Source organism: Ovis canadensis, chromosome 3, assembly GCF_042477335.2.
Source record: "Ovis canadensis isolate MfBH-ARS-UI-01 breed Bighorn chromosome 3, ARS-UI_OviCan_v2, whole genome shotgun sequence".
Classification (NCBI taxonomy): domain Eukaryota; kingdom Metazoa; phylum Chordata; class Mammalia; order Artiodactyla; family Bovidae; genus Ovis; species Ovis canadensis.
The window spans coordinates 95,816,799-95,836,358 of NC_091247.1; the positions used below are offsets into that span (position 1 = coordinate 95,816,799).

Sequence of the window (19,560 nt, forward strand, 5' to 3'; positions counted from 1 at the left end):
AGAGTTTATCCATTCCTGTGTTAGATGGCCTATCTGAAAATTTAGTGAAAGGAAGCTGACAATAAAACAACAGGCTGCCAATGAAAGAAGTGTCTAATGATAAAAATACTACAACTAATTACAAATAGTGATTAGGTTCTAAAGAAATTATCTCCTAGGTAGATTTTAACAAAAATATTGAACAGTTAGGGGGAGAAAAAAGATACCCTAGTGATTTGGTCAATAATAGAATATGACAAAAACATGTTTCTGCATGCACACACACACATACACACAGACACACTAACACCACAAGTTTAGTCAGAAAAAAATACATAGAAAACGAAGGTAGAGTTTTTCATTAATTTACAAGGGATAGTCTTTATTACCTTTATCAGTTCTAAAATATTATCTTCCTTTAAAAAAAATTTAAGGGTGGAATGACAGATCATTTCCTTCACTGCTGTAAATACTGCAAATTTGTCAGCAGCAGTTAAGTATCAATATAATTTTTCCTTAAGCTTGAACATGTAAGGGAGCAATAAAATAGATTATAAACCTCATTTGACCTGATCTTACAAAAAGTCACTTGCTGATTTGAGTCCTGCTCTGTCTCCAGACAGATTTCCAGGGTAGGCGTGTGTCACTTGGTCCATCTATAACAGGCTGAATAGGGTACTCTGTAGTAACTGCCAGGAGAAAACCTTCTGTTCGGGCCTCCTTGACTGGCATTTGGCTTTACATTCCAAGAGTATCTCCTCTGGAAATAGTCCTCTCCAGGGGGACCAGGAGGAGGGACATGGCATCTCCAGTAAATGTTCCGATTCTGTGAAAATTTTCTTAAAATGAAAGTAATAAAACATTATTAGTTTTAATAACTATATATAACAAGCTTTATAAAATTATACATAGACACTCTGGTTCTACTATTTTCAACCTGTGTGATTTTAGCAGATAAAACTGCTTAACCTTTGGCTCTCTCAGGGCTTTATAAAATATAGTATTATTAAAAACCCTCCATCTTCATGACTGTTTTGAAGGTAAATTAAAACAACGTATTTCTATTACCCACCACAACGACTCGGCACACTGTAGGTCCCCAGAAGTCTTTACCACCTTTCCCTGTAGAGATAAATGCTCATACTATTCTAATCAGATATATTCTCTCCAAGTGTGGCAGGGTTGACATGAAACAGAATGAGCTATTTATATTTGAAAACAGAAACCTGCTTTCACCGTATAAGTCAATACATATATAAATTAATTACAAAATGTAGAAATTCTAACCATGGCACATGCAGCAAACTTGGAAAATTAAAATTTAATTGTCCCAAAATTAACACTGGTAAATCTAATATAATCATATAAAAGAAAAGTTGGAGATCTGAGAAAAGTAAACACCCCACAACCCCTCAACCCCAATTAATCTAATTAAACTGGTTAATATTTTCTTTCGGTCTTTTCCTCTTGCATCTTTTTTTGACTATTGAATCATAACCTATTATTTTCACTTATTATAAGTGAGCTCTCACTTTTAATGACTTTATAAAATATCTCAGTATGGATACATCATTTACTTAGCTATTCTTAACTGTTAGAAATGCAAGCTGCTATCAATTTTTCCACTACTGTAAATGACGGCGGGATTAACATTTCAGAACATATATGACTCTATCCTAAGCACTTAGTTTAGAGTGTGATGCACAGTAGGAACTCAGAGAAATGTGTTGAATGATTAATTGCATATATATTTCTCCATATTTTGAAGTTTTTTCTGTAGTTTCAAGGTTAGTAGGTATGAGCATTTTTATGGCTATTACAGTTGTTTCAAAAGGGCTATACCTATTTTCAGAGTCCCTGGCAACACAAGCAATAATCTTTGAAATGTTTACATCTTCTAAAAATGTCAACATCTTTTGAAAGTGGAAAGTTCACAATGTGCTAAATTAACTTATGTAATAATCAATAACAATCCCAAGGTATGTATTATTAAAGTTCTATTTATAATATTATTAAAATTTCCATCCAACAGATAAGAGAACAGGAATTTAGAGATCTTACTGAGATCATACAGAGAGTGTACAGCAGAGGTAGGCTGCAAACCCAGGCTCAGCCTGACAATCACCACCCTGGACTACCTTGTCAAAAACTGTTGCCAAATTAATAGGCGAAGAAGAATACTGTGCTATTTTAATTGTCCTGAGGTTTTCCTGCTTCTCAAGTAAAAAAAATGTGTGTGATTTATGCTTCAATTCCTCTGCAGATTTCTCTACTGGCATTGTACTATTTTCCGTACAATTTGCATTCATTATGCTGTGCTAAGTCAGTTCAGTAGTGTCTGACTCTTTGCACCCATGAACCATAGCCCCAGGCTCCTCTGTCCATGGGATTCTCCAGGCAAGAATACTGGAGTGGGTTGCTGTGCGCTCCTCCAGGGGATCTTCCCAACCCAGAGATCAAACTCAAGCCTTTTATGTCTCCTGCACAGCAGGCGGATTCTTTACCCCTAGTGCCACGTGGGAAGCCCTAATTTTTGTTTACTCTTAAAGAAAACAACCTTCCTTATTCTGAAAACTGTACCACTATTAATGGAGCCCAAGAATGCAAGGAGACTTCCCAGATGGCACGGTGCTAAAGAATCCACATGCTAATATGGAAGACGTGTGTTCGATCTCTGGGTCAGGAAGATCCTCTGGAGGAGGAAATGGGAACCCACTCCAATATTCTTGCCTGGAGAATCCCATGACAGAGGAGCCTGGCGGGCTACAGTCCATGGGGTCACAAAGAGTGGGACGTGACTGAGCGACTAACACACACAGACAAATATGCAAGATCCTTTTTGGCACGCACATCAAATTATTGCCTTAAACTAAAGTTTAAGGATCAATGAAAACTTCTAAGACCTTATCCCAACTGCCTCTGAAAAATCACCTATTCCCCATCCTATACTTGATTTTCCAGCCCTAAATGCAAAATATGGAGAAAACAACTCCTCCTTGGTTGACACTGACCAGCAAGAAAATACAAGTTCTTCGTATTATCATACTGTGTTTGCACCAATTTATAATATTAGCTCCTATTTCAATTCTAGATAAAGGGAAAGCAGAGATACCTTTCTGACTGCTGTAAATCTTGAGTCCAGGTATGGAAATGCCGAGGTTCTGGGTAACCTTGGGTCTGATGGATGTTATAGTTAGGTCTTCGGTTAACAGACTTAGCAGCTGTGAAAACTGGCTCCATCATACGTGTTGAATCTTCAAAACCTCTTGTTCTAGATACACTGGAATCCCAATTCCTCAAACAGAATGTTTCCACAAAATATTATTGGTGTCCAAATTTGGTATCAGTTCAGTGACTATATTTTGGCCCATGAAAAAAACAATCCCGCCTGACCCCCACACTCCTATTTGTTTAGGCTTCCTACAGCAAGTTAATGAGCTACAAGAAGAATGTGCAATTTACATGATACAAAAATAGATCTTTCTAACCACAAATATCAGGTATAAAATGCAACTTACTTTCTAATGGGACCGTTCCGAAGGTCTTCAATGTAGTTTTGCCTTTCTAAGCAATGTCCACGGCATCTATTGAATACTGAGGAGAAGAAGAACTATTAGAAATAAGTATACAAAAAGCAAATCACTCCCAGAGAAAGCAGATCAAAGAGGAAGTCCACTTACTGATTATTCAGGTTATCATAGCTCATTATTTCCAGATACATCCCTTTATAAACTTTTTCTAAAAGGTTATCTTATGTCAGAACAAATGAATCACAAACTTTTCTCTTTTACCAAAATTTGAGAAATTTACCTACATTTCTACTTTCAAATTTTTTTAAAAAGAGAAAACAGTGACAGCTCTCATACTTACATTCAATTGCATCATCTGGCCTCATGCCTTCTACATCAATCAAATACCTAACAGACAACAAAATTCAAGTCATTTGTAAATAAAAAGGAAAAAAAATCATTTTTGCAAAAAAAAAAAAAAGGTCCAATTTCACTTTACAAATATACATATAAAAGTCCTAAGAAACTATCAGCACATCTAATCAGTTATTAAAGAATGATATACAAAAAGGCTCTATTCCAAGGATGCAACGATGACCTAGCTTTAGAAAATCTATTAATTATTTACTTACACTAATACAACAATTAATAAATGAAAGAGAATAAAATACAGGATCAAACTGGCAAATATTAAAAAGGTATCTAAGATACAACAGTCAGTTTTGATCAGAATGCTTTGCACACTAACAACAGGAGACTTAGTATGACAGAGTACTCACCAGGAACCAACAAGTTAACAGACAAATTAGGAAAAGTATTAACATCATATCTTAAAAAAACACGATTAACCAACTGTAGGAACCAGAAACTTATGAATTGCCATCACTGACAGTTATTTCTTCCTCACCTTCATCCTCAATCTACCACCAAGGCCTAAACAATGATACTGCCTAAATATCTCTAGAATATGTTCACATCTTTCCACCAAAATGACCACCAAATCCTGGTCCAAGCCACCATTATGCCCAGTTTCTACTAACGTCTCCTAATTTGTTTCCTTGCTCTTTATCCCTGCAGTGTATTCCCCACTCAGTAGCCAAATGAGAGGCTGAAAATACAAACTTAATTACACTCACCTTCAACAAAAACAGTTCAATAATTTTCTAATACTCCTAACGTCTAAAACCTTAAACACAAACCTGCATGACTGAGCTCCTACCCACACTTCCAGCTCCATTTTAATGACACGCTTCCCCCACACCCCTGCCTTCCTGGCCAGTTCCTCCAACAGAGCACATGCTTTTCTCTTACAGGGTCTTTCTTATCTCTTATCCATAGAAATCTCTTCCCAATGTCTCTATCTGGTTAACACCTACTTCTCCATCAGGTATCAGTTCAAACATCCCTAAAGAAACTTTCTCAAAGGAGAAATATTGTATGAAGGTTGGAACTTTTATGGGCTGGAGACAGGCTGGAAGTTGAGTCCATTGCCAACAGCCAATGATTTAATCAATCATGCCTATGTAATAATAACCTCAATAAAAGCCCAAAAGTGGTGGGGGGAGAAACTTCTAATCTCCATGATGAGGTCAAATCCTCCCTAAAATATGTTCTTGTGGTACCATGTCCCTTTCCTTGGCATTTGTCAGAGTTGTAACTCTCTGGCCTGTCAGAATTCACAAAGGGTAGGTAAAGTCTCTCTGCTCACACAATTTCCCAAGGCTTTTTGCTAATACCCAGCACAGTGCTTAAAAACAACAGATGCTCAATATTTTAAATATTTTCTGAATGAACAAACAAAAATTGGTACAGTCACAAAAAGCGTAAGGGCATAAACTCTTTAATTCAGAAGTCTCATTCTGAGTTATCTGAGACAAAACGTATATAGTCAAAGACATTCACAGAGGAATGTTCATTACTTCAATGTTTTATAATATCAAAAACTTCTGACTTTCTCTTCATCAGTAAGCAAAGGAACGACGCAGTCTTTAAAAAAGAACAAAGTCTCCAAATATTTTCATAGGAAGATGTCTACCATATATTAAATTATAAACCAGAACCTCTAAATATTACACCATGAAATCACATGTAGAGTCAGTCCTCTGTATTCACGGGTTTCATTCCTGTGGATATGGAGGGCTGACTATCCTACATCAGTTTACACAGGGGACCTGAGCATCTGAGGATTTTGCTATCCATGGGATAGCCTGAAACCCATCCCCTGCAGATATCAAGGGACAATTATATGTGCTTCTATTTGTGCTTTTTAAGTTAAAAAAAAAATGTGCTAAATTATTACTGGTGGTACTCTCTTAAGTCAAGGGCAAGAGTGCCTCTACTTCATGCATTTCTTTAACTGACTTCATTTTCTGCATTCAGCTTACATTACTATTGTAAACAAAAAATTTAAACATGGTCTGCCTCTTGGGGTTGGCAACTCACCTGCAAATGAGGTAGCCAGTCCTGTTTAAACCATGGGTACAGTGGACACCAATAAGTCTGTCTATAAAACAGAGAATACGGAATTAAATAAATGGAGTAGCTACCTAAAGACAGATTATACAACTTTCTGAAGAGTAGCATTTATTGGTTACCACAATACCACCACTATCCTAAAATGGAAAAACTCTGAAGAAAAATATGTTTTAGCAGGCAGATACTATAAAGAATTAATATAGTCAAAATTCATTGCCTCTGGGAAATTTTGCATAGCCTCCAATCATATGCAATAGTATGGACTGGAGCATGTGCATCATGAACTGATTTGACTACAGAAAAAGGGAGTGGGGAAAAAAACAAAATGAAACAGACTACCAAAAGAATGAAATCTGTTTTTGGGTGAAACAAATGGAAAGCCTTCACCATTAATGCTCAATAGTATTTATGAAAAGAACAAACGGCTTCTTAGCTTCCCAAAGTGCTTTAGTTCCTACCCTCATTCGCTGCTCCACACACACCATGGGTCTATATGCCTGTGGCGTTCTCGGGAACATAGCACTGTTCTTATATCACAATGAAAAAGTAAGGCTTGAGATGGTAAGCCCGAGCTGCACCGCAGGCAAACAGAACAAAGACTAGAATCGAGTCTCGGATTTTTCCAACTATGCCACAGTATCTCTTAGTTTAGCACTTAAAAAAAAAAAAAATATATATATATATATATATATATATATATATATGAGAGAGTAAATAGAAAACAACACGTGTGATTGCTGCAAAAGGCGTGTTTGTGACTAGGCGGTATGTGGCATTCGTCATCTCTGGCCTGGATTACTACTGCCCAACTTCTAACCCCTTCTATTTCAACTGACCTGCCACATGGAAGATGTTATCTTCTAAAATATAAACCTGGCTGAATTGCTGTTAATTAAAAGTCTTCATTTAGCACAGAATAAAGCCCAAATTTTTAGCAAAGAATTTAGAACTCTTTATAAACAAGTATCAATCTGTCTCTCCAACTGAATTATAAATTCAAACTATCAATCTGTTTCTCCAACTGAATTATAAGTTCAAACTTTGACCTGTGTCATCCACCTCCCTCCTGTCCCCTGCCAGCCTCTCTGCTCCCATTTTCTATTTCTCTGACTTCACTCACTGCCGCTGTTCAGCCACACTGGCCTTGCTATTCCTTAACCCTGCCAAGCATGGCTGTGCCTCAAGGAATTTGCACCTACTAGTCCCTCTGCTTTAGAACACTCCCCCCCACCCCTTCCCCTCAGACAGCCAATGGCTTGTTCCTCGCTTCCTTTAAGGCTCTGATCAACTGACATCGTAATAGAGAGGGCCTCCCTGGTCACCTTCCACACTCCCTCACTTCTTTATCTTATTTTCTTGTTTTCCAGAGCACTTACCACCCACTGCCTGACACTCCATATGTTTCTTATTTCTCTCTCCCCCAACTAGAATGTAAAGTGCATAAGGGCAAGGACTCTTCTGTTCCTACTTGCTAGAACAGTGCCTTCAACTCAGATGGTTATACGCTATTTTTGTTGAAAATGAACGTATGAATCCTCTGTCCTTCCTTACTACCTCTAGTCACACCAGAGGCTGCCCCTCGCTGCACAAGTTCAAGTCCTGCGCCCTTTGTACCTGTTCCCAATACCTGGTCTGTCCTTTCCTCATTCTGGCAAGATCCTCTTCCCCCAAGCCCAGCTCAGATGCTGTCTCCTCAGCTTCTTCTGTGGCACCTGATTCTTTTTATTTCTGTTTATTTGTTTTTGGTCTCACCACGCAGCACGTGGGATCTTAGTTTCTGGACCAGGGATCGAACCTGCGACCCCTGCACGTGAAGCATGGAGTCTTAACCACTGATGGCTGGGGAAGTCCCTGCACCTGGTTCTTTTATTATAATTAACCCACTGTCTTATAGTTACTACATGCTTATCTTCCTAGATAACGATAAGTCTCTACTAGTCTGCTAGTCTAGACTGTAAAGACTGCTAGTCACCTCTGTTTCCCCATGCCCTAACAACAAACCGAATAGGCTCTCAGTGTTTACTAAACCAATTTATTTTCTGAGTCTCTACCAACTTGAGGGAATAGAGAGTGTAGCCTCTCCCTCTTTATCAGTGAGCCTGGCATCTGTGGGAGGGATTTATAGCAGAGGAAACCACAAGGGTTCATAAGCGAGATCCAGACGTCAGAGAGCGTGGTGAAGCTAGCCCATTGCTGGCAGAGACCCACAGAGGGGTCGCATGCTGTCGTGTGGGTCAGCGGCATTCCAAAGACAAGAGATCACGCAGTCTTAAAACATGGCAAACACCATGTTCCCTTTGATACCTTTCAACCAATAAACAGGACAAAAGAACATTTTTATTATATATCGCCCATTCAAAGTTTTTAAAAAGAGGTAAGCAAGCTAGTTCAGTTTGTACTTCTCACAACAATCACCTTCCAAACTAAATTGACCCCCCAGCAAAAAAACCCTAAAACTAAATTGCTTGAGACCATAAAAAGGAAAAATGCCTCTGTTAGCACCACCTTAATGTTATCAAACAAACAGGCCTAATGTCAGAACTATTAAAAATATTAAAATCCTCCAACCCCACTTGAAATGCATACCAAAATTCAGGTAAAGAGAAAAAAACAAAAACAAAAAACAAAACACTCACCGTTATCTTCATTTTCTTTCAAAAACCCATTAACAGCAGTTTTGAATTTGAAAATAGTGTCATCATCAGGAACCTGATGTCCGACTGTATAAATTTTTAAATAAGGAATATTTTCTGGTAATTCCTAGAAGGCAAAACCATGGAATGGATATTATTTCATTTGTAGGGAAAGAACAAAAGATTAATTAGAGAAAGCAAAATATAAACAAAGACATTATATTAATCTAAGTATGTCAGTCACTCTGATAAGGGACTTTTTTTTCCCCAAAGCTGTTTTAACCATGATTCTCGTTAAACTACAGAAAGGACAGTTACTAGGGATGCAAAAGCTAATCAATATGAATGAAGGCGCATATAACTCAAAGTGATAAACAGTTCTACCTAGTATCTTACATTTCCAGAGCATAAAGCAGCTGTGATTGATTGAAGTAGAATAGTACAGTAGAGTCAAAAGAACTTGGAAGTGGAAAATAGAGCAAATTTCATGCACTGTTGAGAACTGGTATTCTTGGGGTGGGAGAAAGTAGATTATCAATAAAAGACAGAATAGGCTAAGTGAAAATTCTGTAGTTCGGAACTTATATGGAAAGTAGCAGTATGAACCTATGATATGCGTGTGAGCGTGCTACGTCGCTTCAGTCGTGTCTGACTCTTTGTGACCCCATGCACTGTACCTGCCGGGCTCCTCTGTCTGTGGGATTCTCCAGGCAAGAATACTGGCGTGGGCTGCCACACCCTCCTCCTCCAGATCTTCCCGACCCAGGGATTGAACCCTCATCTCTTACGTCTCCTGCATCAGCAGGGGGGTTCTTTACCACTAACACCACCTGGAAAGCCTTCAACCGTGATATATTTCGTATTAAAAACAAACAAACACATTTCCTATCTCGAACCACTGAAAAAGCCTAGGAACAACTGATTCCACTGGCCAAAGACAGGCCCTCAGTTAGAACAACTATAACGGAGTCCACCGTTCTTGTTTAGTTACTAAGTCGTGTCCGACTCTTTGTGACCCCATGGACTGCAGCCTGCCAGGCTCCTCTGTCCTTGGGATTTCCCAGGCAAGAATACTAGAGTGGGTTGCCATTTCCTTCTGCAGGGGATGTTCCCAACTCAGGGATTTAACCTGAGTCTCCTGCATTGGCAGGTAGATTCTTTACCACTAAGCCACCAGGGAAGCCCAATGCAGTCCATAGTGATACAAATAAAGTTGGTCACCACTGGAGGATATTTGTCAATCAACTCATTATTTTGAACACTTTTAAGTAAAAGGAGAAAATCATGTCTCTATAGCTGGGCAACCAAATAGCTTATGCAGGGAATCTTCTCCTGATAGAAATACACCCAGTTAATAAATGAAAAAGGAACTATAGAATTAACCATTTTTTGAAGCTCCAACTGAGTTAATGGATGTAGGAATCAATCATCAGTGACTGTTAATATCATAAAAATAGACAACCATATGTCTGCACCGAAGACCTATATCCATCATCACTTATGATGATCAACACCTGTTCATTCTCATCTATGAAACTGCTTTACCAAAAGAAAACATTCAAGCTTCATTCAGATCAAGCCTCTAGGTCCAACTACCAATTTACAGGAAACAAAAGGACTGAAGAATATGTTTAACAACACATTAACAAATGAGATCATCAAAATCTAGATGGAATAATTAAACCAGTTATCTTTAAAAAATAAAATCCAAGGAGAAAAAAAAGTGAGAGACATGGAAGAAGAACCCACAAAAAAATAAATAAAGATAAAATTAGAGACCTAACAATAAGACCACACCAAGTAACATGTGGACCATATTTGGATCCAATTCAGAATTCTTAAAAACAGCTTTTTATGACATTTAGGAGACAACTGCAAATTTCAGCACTGACTGGATATTTAATAATATTAAAGAATGATACTAAGGAATAAAAGTCCTAAATTTTAAATATATATATAACAAAAAATACTTATGTGTAATTAAATGTTGCCTAGGATCTGCTACACAATGAAACAGAGTGAAACTGGCAGAGGTATAAATGAAGCATGATAGACATCAGTTGGTAAATATTATAGCGCGATGATTTCATGGACTTCTCAACATACAAAGAACACTCAGTATTTTGTATACTTCTGTATATGTTTAAATTTGCAATAGTTGTTTATGACACTGTAGGAAACAGTTTGACAGTTTCTCAAAGGTTAAACACAGAACTAACATATAATCCAACAACTCTGCTCCGACCTACACTGCACATCCAAAAGAACAGAGAGCTACAATTTGAACAAATATATGTACATCAATGTTCACAGCAGCATGGTTCACAATAGCTACAATGTGGAAACAAGCCAAGTGTCAATCAACAGAAGAGTAACAAAATATGGTATATACACACAATAGGATTTATGAAGTCTTAAAAAGGAATGGCATTTTGTCACATGCTGTAACAATGATAAACCTTGAAAATATTATGCTTTATGAAACAGGCCAGATATAGGACAGATCTTGTAGATGCCAGTTACACGAGGTACGGTGAAGAGGCAAATTCATAGAGACAGAAAGCAGAATAGAGGTTCCTAAGGGCTGGTGGGAGGGAAAATGGGGTTGGTAGTGTTTAACAATTACAGTTTCTGTTGAGGATGATGAAAACATTTTGAGTGTAGACACTGGTGATGGCTACATAACACTCTGACTGTATTTAATGCCACTGAATTGTATACTTATAAATGGTTAAAATAAATATTATTTATGTATATTTAACCACAATTAAAAAAGAGGAACTAAGTTCAAATTTCAACTCTTCCTTTTCTGAATCTGTTTCATTTCTGTAAAACTAGTAAGTGTAATTGTCTATCCTCTGAGCCAAGTGCAGAGGAAGCGCAGCAGAAGATATTAGTACTACCACCACTTCAACAGCAAAGGATTGTTATGAAGATTAATTAAGACAATGGATATGAAAGAACTTTTTAAATGGCAAAATGCTACACAAGTATTAACAAACATTAGGTGTTACTGTTTCCCAAGGCCATGGAACAGATCAGAAGAAGAATAATTCTTTTGCACTGATGTGTCCTACAAGGGCCAAGAGAATTTACAGGTTTCTGTATTATATCAAAAGATATTAGGAAAAGAAACATAAAACTTAAGAGAACAACTGCCTTTTACTGTGACGCTTAAACATGTTTAAGCAACTGCTTAAACAAAGACAGACATAATGGGTATACGTTCTTTCCTTTCAGGCTTACTATTCTTACTAACAGTTTACTTCATTTTCAAACTATACAACAGGGAAGCTTATAGAATTCTTAAGCAGATCCAGAGCCTATTGCCAAATGGTATAATTCAATTCATGTCTTCAATCTCATTTTCTTAATCTCATTGCAGAGAGAAATCAGAAATGTGTACTTAAAGAAACCACCAACTTTCCTTTTTGAACTATTACTCATGAAAGAAGGCCAGGATTCACCTTAGTATAAGATGATAAATATCAAATTACTAAAAATTATTACAGCTCCAGAAAAAAGGTCCATTTAAAGTGCAAGTTCCATTTACCTCTGGCTTATAATAGCGGCGAGTATATGTTAAGTCAATAATCAGTCCAAGTTCTTCATTCTGTTCTTGGATTTTGTTAAAAAGATCCAAGGGGGAAAAACATTCTTCTGGGGCAAGATGCTTTTCAAAACTCTGTCAGAGAGAATGAAATTTAAAAAAAAAACATGTGCTTAAAATCCATTCTTACATTATTCATCTACTCAAGCCCTGTGATGCTAACATGAGATTCAAAGCAAAGTTTCCTCCTCTGGAATTTACAAGCTATATTACAATCCTTTCTTCCAGAGAGATTAGAGGGAAGCATTTCTATATATTTATTTCTGTTTTGCTTCTTTCATGCTGGTCTCCTAACCAGACTGGAAACTCCCAGAAGGCAGGGACCACATCAGTTTTGCCTACCACTGTACTGCCAACTCCAAGCAGAGTGCCTATAAATAGAAACATATAAATAAATACTTCTTGAATACATATATGAAGGATGGCTTTCATTGCTTGTATGCACTTGGCTTATTTACCTACTCTTTCATATTGATCTGTTTGGTTATTCAAGTCCCAGCAACACATTTTCTTTGAAATATATTACTAGCCTAGTTTTATAGCAGTTTTAGAGTCAGAGCAAAACTGAGCAGCAAGTACACAGTTCCCATTTATACCGTCTGTCCTTCATCCCATATAGCCTTCTCCATGATCAACATTCCATACTAGTGTGCTTCATTTCTTAGAATTCATGGACCAACACTGACACATCATTACCAAAGTCCACAGCCTTTTGCATTCACGGTGCAAGTAACTATTTTTTTTATTTCTGGTACAGTCTTGCCCAAATATATACATACAGAGATATATGTCGTTGTTGTTGTTGTCGAGTTGGTTAAGTCATGTCTGACTCTTTTGCAACCCAATGGACTGTAGCCTGCCAGGCTCCTCTGCCCATGGGATTTCCAAGGTAAGAATACTGAAATGGGTTGCCATTTCTTTCTCTGGGGGATCTTTCCAACCCAGGGATCAAACTTGTGTCTCTTGCTTGGCAGGCAAATTCTTTACCACTGAGCCCCCACGGAAGTCCCAAGGTACATATTACTTTATTATAGATTACTTTATTTACTCTTTACTTATAGTTAAGGCATTACGTTGATTTTTCCCTATGAAATTAGGTTGTATTTATCTATGAATTCATTTTAGGATAGTAAAGGGGGTAGTGAAAAGTATAAAAAGGAAAAAAAAGAAGTATAAAAAAGGAAAATGGAGTACAACAGGGTTGAGAACTAGGGTTCTATCTGGTGAATACAGATTTTGAAAAAATACTGTATCAACTTTTGCATACCTTTTTCAAAGGAACTTTGAAAGCAATGAAACGAGTCCCAGGCATCCTCTGTCCAACTGGGAGGTAGTCTTTCCACCTATCAATACATTTTTTGTTAGGCAAATTTTATATTAGTCTGTCTCCCAGCACAGGATGAATGCACTTTCAAAGTGGAAATGAAAGTCCTCTACAGTAGATTCCTCTTCTTTCAGCTTTGCATTTTATTCAAATTCACCTAGTAATAACCTTTACTTCCCTAGTTCCAGTTTTTCGCTCGTGAACGCAGATAAAAAGTAACAAAACAGTGCAAAGGTCTTAACAAGGTATATCTAAAATCAGAGATGGCCAGAACTTCTGACTCCCTAATAAAAACGGCCTGCTGTTGAATATTAAGGTATCATTAATACAAGCAGGTTGACTGAAATAGTTTAAACACAATACTTTCACTTCCCAGTTTATTCTAAGTCCTCATGTAACTGATGCCATCAAATTCAGTTCAGTTCAGTTCAGTCACTCAGTCGTGTCCGACTCTTTGCGACCCCACGAATCGCAGCACGCCAGGCCTCCCTGTCCATCACTAACTCCCGGAGTTCACTCAGACTTAGGGAACTTCAAATCCGTATTTTAAAAGAAAACTTGATATTAAAGGGATTGTGAAGGTCACAAAATGCTAGGAATCACAGTGAAAAGTAATATTTGAACTGATTTCTGTAAGATGAGTTGGAGCTAAGGTTAACTCAGTGTATCTGAAGCACAGAAAGTGAGCGCAAAAGTTCAGTATTAGGATGAAGAAGACGTGACAGATTCAAAAGAAATTCAGGAGATAAAATGGAGTTGATTTAATAGGATATGCAGTGGAAGAAACGAAAGTCTCAGGGAATAAATGGGTTTACTGTATATATGAGTAAAGTCTCAAAATTAATTTGAATGTATAGAGATAGATCTCTCAAATGACACCGGTTCTGAAGCAAGACTATGCTCTTTACGATTCCCGGAGACAACACAAATAACGCACAACAGTTTCTTTGGAAAATTCGGCGGTATTGTTTTGTTTTGTTCCCCCCTCCCCCCGAAACTCAGTTCCTGTATTTTCTGTGCCAAAAACAACGCAGCTTCAAGAACTGGAAGTGAAAACTGTAAATGCTAGTCACTTAGTTGTGTCCGACTCTGCGACTATTCTCCACGCAAAAATACAGGAGTGGGTTGTCATCCCCTTCTCCAAGGGTATCTTCTCAGAGATCGAACTCGGGACTCCTGCATTGCAGGCGGATTCTTTAACCCGTCTGAGTCACCAGGGAAGATCTGAGGAATTGAAAGGGAGTCTATTTTGGTAATTACGCTGTGTCCCCAACACCGACAGTCTCACCTTAAAAAAGCAGTCCTTTGGCATTTTACCTGAAAAGCAATGACCAGAGCCTCGCTTTTGAAACAATGGGGAGAAATCAGAACATCACACACCGTCCCTTTCTGCTACTCTGAACGCAGCCGTGAGAGGGTCAATGCCGACTAGCACAAGGCGGACGGTCCAAGCCGGCCAGGGTATACACGACAGGCGGAGAGCACAAGAGATGAAGACCAGGCCCAGGGGCTCTGAGCTGAAAGGGCAACTCCCAAGGACCAAGGCGTGTATTACCTTTCGGGGATGTGGTTTCCGCCCTTCTTCTTGGCTGACGAATGTCCAGAAAAGACGCGATCCTGGTCCCAGTGACCACCGGCATGATGCCACTGGCTCATGTGACCCCCAAGATGCCGCGCACGCAACGCCAAGAGTGCAAAAGCCGCCAGCCCAGAGACCCAGGTGCCGGCACGAACCCAAACCGGAAACGCTTAAGAAGCAACCCACTCAGCGCCAGGATTTCCTTCTATTGCGCATGCGCCACCGCCTGCCTAGATGACGTCATCACGACGGCTGACTGAGAGACTCGATCCGTAAACAGGACTCTGGCTGCGATGGCCTCCTTACCCAGAGGCGGGTTGCACAGGTCCATGATTTCGTGTGTGCACCCTTCAGAATTCCAATAGTGCGGGACATGGAGAGTTTTCCCACTCTCCCAGTGCTTTGTGTGGCGCTTTCGGCTATTTTCCAAGTGCTTACATTCACACTTGTGTATACGTATTTGTGTCTAATGGCTCATATAAGCCCATGATACCGCTTTAATGGCAGATAGCGAAAAGGAACTAAAGAGCCTCTTGATGAAGGTGAAAGAGGAGAGTGAAAAAGCTTGCTTAACAGTCGCATCACTTCGTGGCAAATAGAAGGGAAAGGTGAAAGCAGTGACAGATTTCTTCTTGGGCTCTGAAATCACTGCACATGGTGACCGCAGCCATGAAATTAGAAGAGGATTGCTTCTCGGCAAGAAAGCTGTGACAAACCTAGACAGTGTAATAAAAAACAAAGGCAACGCCTTGCTGACAAAGGTCCATATAGTCAAGGCTATGGTCTTTCCAGTAGTCAGGTATGGATGTGAGTGCTGGACCATGAAGGAGGCAGAGCACCAAAGAATTGATGTTTTCGAGCTGTGGTGCTGGAGAAGATTCTTGAGAGTCCCCTGGACAGCTAGGCGATCAAACCAGTCAATCTTAAAGAAAATCAACCCTGACTACTCATTGGAAGGACTGGTGCTGAAAGTGAAGCTTCAATACTTTGGGCACCCAATGCTAACAGCCAATTCATCGGAAAAGACCCTGATGCTGGGAAAGATTGAATGCAGTATACGGGAATGGAAGATAAAGGACCCCGGGATATTTGGAGCACCAGACATCTAAGTGTTTGACACTAACAAAATATAACAGTATCTGGCAAGGCCATGCAAGGGTTTGAGGGATTTCAGTATTTAATTAAATCCAAATGTGACAATAAGGTGAATTAAGAAGAGCCTCGGGTAGATGAACTGGATATGTTACACCGAGACATCTCAGTTAACCTAATGGGTTCAAAATGCAGGAAGTGAGTCTATGGGACAAGACAATACATACCCTAACTATAAAAATAAAGCTTTGTAGTATAGTCTGAAGTCAGGAAGGGTGATTCCTCTAGCTCCATTCTGCTTAAGATTTCTTTGATTATTCAGCGTCTTTTGTGTTACCACACAAATTGTGAAATTTTTTGTTCTAGTTTTGTGAAAAATGCCATTGGTAATTTGATAAGGATTGCATTGAATCTGTAGATTGCTTTGGGAAGTATAGTTTTTTCACAATATTGATTCTTCCAGTTCAGGAAAATAATAGATCTCTCCATCTGTTTATGTCATCTTTGATTTCTTTCATCAATATCTTATAGTTATCTGTATGCAACATTTTTGTCTCCTTAGGTAGGTTTATTCCTAGATATTTTATTATTTTTGTTGTAATGGTCAATGAGATTGACGTCTTAATTTCTCTTTCTGATTTTTCAATGTTAGTGTATAGGAATGGAAGTAATATCTGTGTACTGATTTGTGTCCTGCATCTTTACAAAATTCACTGACTAGCTCTAGTTCTGATAGTATCTTTAGGACTTTCTATGTATAGTGTCATGTCATCTGCAAACAGTAAGAGTTTTGCTTCTTTCCAATATGGGTTCCTTTTATTTTTTAATCTTCTCTGATGCCATGGCTAGGACTTCCAAAAGTATGCTGAATAATAGTGGTAAAAGCTATAGTCTTCAAGACAGTATGGTGAAAGTGAAAGTGAAGTCGCTCACTCGTGTCCGATTCTTTGCAACCCCATGAACTGTAACCTACCAGGCTCCTCCGTCCATGCAGTGTTCCAGGCAAGAAGACTGGAGTGGGTTGCCATTTCCTTCTCCAAGACAGTATGGTACTGACACAAAAACAGAAATATAGACCAATGGAAAAAGACAGAAAGCCCAGAGGTAAACCCACACACCTATGGGCATCTTATCTTTGACAAAGGAGGCACGAATATACAATGGAATAAAAGATAGTCTCTTCAATAAGTGCTGCTGGGAAAACTGGAAAGCTACACGTAAAAAAGTGAAATTAGAACACTTTCTAATACCATACACAAAGATAAACTCAAAATGGATTAAACACCTAAATGTAAGACCAGAAACTATAAAACCCTTAGAGGAAAACATAAGTAGAATACTCTTTGACATAAATCACAGCAAGATCCTCTATGACCCACCTCCTAGAGTAATGGAAATAAAAACACAAATAAACAAATGGGACCTAATTAAACTTAAAACTTTTTGCATAGCAAAGGAAACCATAAGCAAGATTAAAATACAAAGCTCAGAATGGGAGAAAATAATTGCAAATGAAACAACTGACAAAGGATTAATCTCCAAAATATACAAGCAGCTCAGGCACCTCAATATCAGAAAAACAAATAGCCCAATAAAAAATGGGCAGAAGATCTAAACATGCATGTCTCTAAAGAGGACATACAGATCACTAATAAACACGTGAAAAATGCTCAACATTGCTCATTATTAGATAAGTGCAAATCAAAACTAAAATGAAGTATCACCTTATTACTGTCAGAATTGACATCACCAAAAAAATCTACAAACAATAAATGCTGGAGAGGATGTTGAGAAAAAGGAACCCTCTTGCATTGCTGGTGGGGATGTAAGTTGATATAGCCACTGTGGAGAACAGTAAGGAGATTAAAAAAATAAATAAATAAAACCATTATACGACCCAGAAATCCCACTACTGGGCATATACCTTGAGCAAACCACAATTCTAAAAGACACATGTACCCCAATGTTCTTAGCAGTACTATTTACAATAGCCAGTGCCGGGGTCCAGCCCCGGTGGATCCAGGGTGATCCGAAGGTGGGGGGACGGAGTCGGCGTCTTTGGAAAAATACATATTTAATTATAGATATATAGAGAGATTAGAAACAGATAGTGTAGTAGGAGATAGATAGTGTAGAAAAGGAGGCTGAATAACTCGGATTACGTGGAATAGCATCCATGCTCCAGATGGGAATTCAGCCAGAAAAACGGGAGCAAGAAAGAAGCGACATGGGGGAATCAGTCTTTCCGGAAACTGATCCCATTTTCTTTATTTTTAGGTTTGCTTATATAACTTTTGTTACATATAGGGATGAATACAGAGTCACGTGGGGGTCAGCAGTCCTGACCTTTATCAAAATCAGGTGCTTCACGTAAATGTATAAAAAAAGGTACATCATCTTCTGGCCATGAGTGAGACCTGCTGACATTTTATGATCCTTTCTTTCTGATAACCAAAAAACTTATTTCTTCCAAGGGTGTTTTTTTCTTAAACCAGGCACCACCCTCCAAGTAAAGTTACATTCCTATAGGGTGAGGGTGTAGTGAGTTACAATCAAGAAAGGAATTTATTTAACCCAAGGTTAACATGATTAGTCTTAAAGGTTAATACTTATTTCTTCCTATATGCTTAAAGGTTAATACTTATTTCTCCTATATGCTAGTTATATTCATTATAAGGGCAGGGAATATGGAAATTTAGCAACAAACATCAGCCCAACAAATGAAAATCCTTTCACCAATGCTCCCCTTAAGATTTATTTAGTCTTAAGATAGTGATAAAGTTATATTTTTACATAGCAAGGACACAGTGATTTGTAACAAAGTACAGTGATCTATTACAAAAGAGAAGATCCATTAACTCAAAAAGTCTAGTATTGATAACATCAAAAACTACTATATTTCCTTTGCTATATTCCAAATACATTGATTTATATATTCCCAGGTGCCTAAGGATATGGAGGCCTGGCGGCAATCATTGACTCAACAAGAAGAAAAAGCCCTATGCTAATTAAGACTCTCAAAATACTCCAAGACTCTCTGTGCTGTTTATGGTTAAGAGGTAGTAAACAATCATGTGGCAGGAGTATGGATAATCCTGTCACACAAGCTAGTCTGTCAGCAGAGAGGTTTGACCGGAGACGTCCTTGTTCCACCCAGAGCAGGGAATTAGCAGCAATTATTGACACAACAAATGAAAAACCCTTCACCAATATAATTCCTAACCAACCCATTATACTAATAATTTCCAACTCCCCAAAAGAAGTTGCCTTTAGTAAGTCTAAAACATGTTGTGCCTCTCAGGTTGGGAAGCTGTAAACAATCACATATGGCCGGACGAACCTATACAGGCGGGCTAGAT

General features: G+C 38.4%; 1 protein-coding gene across 1 annotated transcript; it reads right to left on the reverse strand.

Annotated features, from left to right (window-relative positions):
- Window positions 1–328: 328 nt before the first annotated feature.
- DUSP11 (dual specificity phosphatase 11) lies at window positions 329–15,367 on the reverse strand. Its single transcript, XM_069583714.1, has 9 exons — window positions 15,086–15,367; window positions 13,474–13,549; window positions 12,150–12,281; window positions 8,600–8,723; window positions 5,931–5,991; window positions 3,850–3,896; window positions 3,498–3,573; window positions 3,092–3,274; window positions 329–818 (listed from the first exon to the last, which is right to left on the reverse strand). The coding sequence occupies exons 1-9, from the start codon at window positions 15,184–15,186 to the stop codon at window positions 623–625; spliced, it is 996 nt and encodes a 331-aa protein (XP_069439815.1). The 5' UTR covers window positions 15,187–15,367; the 3' UTR covers window positions 329–622.
- Window positions 15,368–19,560: the final 4,193 nt, after the last annotated feature.